The following is a 2530-nucleotide window of genomic DNA, read 5'->3' on the forward strand; positions in this document are numbered from 1 at the left end:
AGCAACAGCAACAAGAGCAGCAGCAGCAGCAGCAGCTCACAAGGGATTTGTATTTGCTCTGGACGTCTGCAGCGAATTAGACGAACAAAAAAACAAACAGAAGGAAAAGAAGAAGGCAGCATATCCCTGTAGCAGCAGCAACTTGCTGCTGCTGCTGCTGCTGTTGTTGTTGCTGCTGCTGGTGCTGTACCCTTTGGTACTGCTGCAGCTGGTGATGCTTCTTCTGCTGGTGCTGCTGCTGCTGCTGGTTCTGCTATTGTTGCTGCTTCCGAGCCTCCACCCGGACCTGCTGCTGCTTCTGCTGCTGCTGCAGCAGCTGGGACGTGCTGCTGCTGCTTGCTGCTGCAGTTGCTGCAGAGACACTGCAGCGCGACGTGTCCCTTGTGGCTTCCTTCGCTGCTGCCATTGCTACTGGTGCTGCTGCTGCTTATAGTATAACCATCCTGCTGCTGTTGCTCTTGCTGCTGCTGCTGCTGCTGTCGTTGCTGCTGCTGCTGCTGCAGCAGAGAGAGAGCAGCAGCACCTTGGATAGAGATAAGTGCTGCTTCCCCTTCCCTCATTTGTTTAATGCCTAGCAGCAGCGCAGCAGGCAGCAAAGGAGAAGCAACAAATGTTACCTCAAATGCATGCACCTGTGGCGCTGCTGCTGCTGCTGCTCCTGCTGCAGTTGCTGCAGTTGCTGCAGTTGCTGCTGTTGTGTCAGCAGCAGCATCCGGGGGTAAGTGTGCGGTATGCTGGTGGCAGCAGCTTTGCTGCTGTTGCTGCTGTTGCTGCTGTTGCTGCATCAGCAGCAGCTGCAGCTCATTAGTGACTTTAAGGTGCAGCATGCTGCAGAGAGTATTCAGCTGCTGCTGCTGGCAGCAGCGGTAGCAGCAAACAGCAGCAAGCTGCAGCAGCAGCAAATCTCCTTCCCTAGGGAATCGTGTGCATGCAGAGGAGACAAGAGGAGACACTTTTATGCTTCCTGTCTCCTCTGGTTGCTGCTGCCTCCCTACTGCTGCTAACTCTACCACGAAGCATAGACCTCCCCCTGCTGCTGCTGCTGCTGTTGCTGCTGTTGCTGCAGGGCTTGCTGCTGCTGTTTCTGCTAATGCTGTAGGTTGTTCATCTTTGGCTGCTGCTGCTCCTCCTTCACCTGCTGCTGCTGCTGTTGCTGCTCCCTCCTCAGACCCTTTTGCTGCTGGCGGCGGTTCACTTGCTGCTGTTGCCGCTGCAGCATTACCTGTTGCTTCCGGTGGTGTTGTTGCTGCTGCTGCTGCTGTTTTTGCTGCTGCTGCTGTTGCTGCTGCCCCTTTGGCGGTTGGTGTCCAGCAGCAGCTGCAGCAGTCCGGTGAAGGGGTTGCTGCTGCACATGGTGGGTGCTGCACCTGCTTCTGCTGCTGCTCGTCTGCCTTCTGCTGCTGTTGCTGGTGCTGCTGTTCCTGCTGCTGCTGCTGTAGCTGCTGCTGCCGTTCCCGCTGCTGCCTCCTTTGCTGCTCTGCAATTCTTCTTGCTGCTGTTCGCTCTACACGTATTGAGGATTTATGCAGCGCAGCATAAGCTCTGCTGCTGCTGCTGTTGCTGCTGATGCTATTGATGCTTGGTATGCTGCGATGACCAGCAGCAGCAGCAGCAGCAACAGCAGCAGCAGCAGCAGCAGCTACACCTTGAGGAGAATGGTCATAGTCCCTAGGCAACAGATGCTGCTGCTGGCAGCAAACAAGAGACACCTCACCACCAACCATACACCGCAGCGCAGCCTCAACAAAAGAAGGCAACACTGCAGCAGCAGCAGCAGCACAGCAGCAGCAGCAGCACAGTAGCAATACAATATTAGCATGGCAGCAACATAGCAGCAGCAGCATCTCTCTGCAGCAGCAAATGGATCGAATGGAGAGCAGCAGAAGGCAAATATCCTCTGCAACTTAGAAGTGCAGCAGCAGCAGCAAGAGGAGCAGCAGCAACAACTGCTGCTGCTGCTGCTGTTGTTATGGGGTTAAATACCTGCAGATCCGAGTGTCGCTAAGATGGGGCTGCATGCGCTCGTCTCCCTCACGAGACCCTTCAGCTCCTCTACTGTATAGGCAGGCACTAAGGGCCTGCTCCTGCTGCTGCTGCTGCTGCTGCTCGGAGCAGCAGGGGGCTCCACTCGACGCCATCGTACTGCAGCAGCAACCCAGCAGCAGCAACACGCATGCAAGTAGCTGGAGGTTGGCAAGGCAGTACCAGCAGCAACAGCAGCAGCAACAGCAGCACCAACAGCAGCAGCAACAGCAGCACCAACAGCAACAACAGCAGCTAACCTAACACCTCATCTCCATTGCCTGGCAAGAATTCTCCCTGCGTACAAAACACACATACACCCCAACTACTACTACTACTACTACTGCTGCTGCTGCTGTTGCTGCTGCTGCTGCTGCTGCTGCTGTTGCTGTTGGACCAACGACATCAGCTACAGCAATCCAACAACGGCGATCTTGCTGCTGCTTCTGCTATCCATCCAACTCCTCCTCCTCCTCCTCCTCCTCCCCCTCCTCCCCCTCCTCCTCCT

The 2530-nt window shown here is 55.8% G+C and overlaps 1 protein-coding gene across 1 annotated transcript in view; it reads right to left on the reverse strand.

Moving 5' to 3' along the window:
* The window catches only part of EMWEY_00010430 (hypothetical protein, conserved), a gene marked incomplete at both ends in the record, with an annotated part of 4138 nt that extends 2000 nt beyond the window's left edge, over nt 1–2138 (reverse strand). The window contains 2 exons of the mRNA XM_013478832.1: nt 191–1587; nt 1984–2138. Of these exons, the coding sequence (XP_013334286.1) occupies nt 191–1587; nt 1984–2138 (1552 nt within the window). The remainder of the gene's footprint in view (nt 1–190; nt 1588–1983) is intronic.
* Nucleotides 2139–2530: the final 392 nt, after the last annotated feature.

The sequence above is a fragment of the Eimeria maxima genome, genomic scaffold (assembly GCF_000499605.1).
Source record: "Eimeria maxima Weybridge genomic scaffold, Emw_scaff70, whole genome shotgun sequence".
Lineage (NCBI taxonomy): Eukaryota > Apicomplexa > Conoidasida > Eucoccidiorida > Eimeriidae > Eimeria > Eimeria maxima.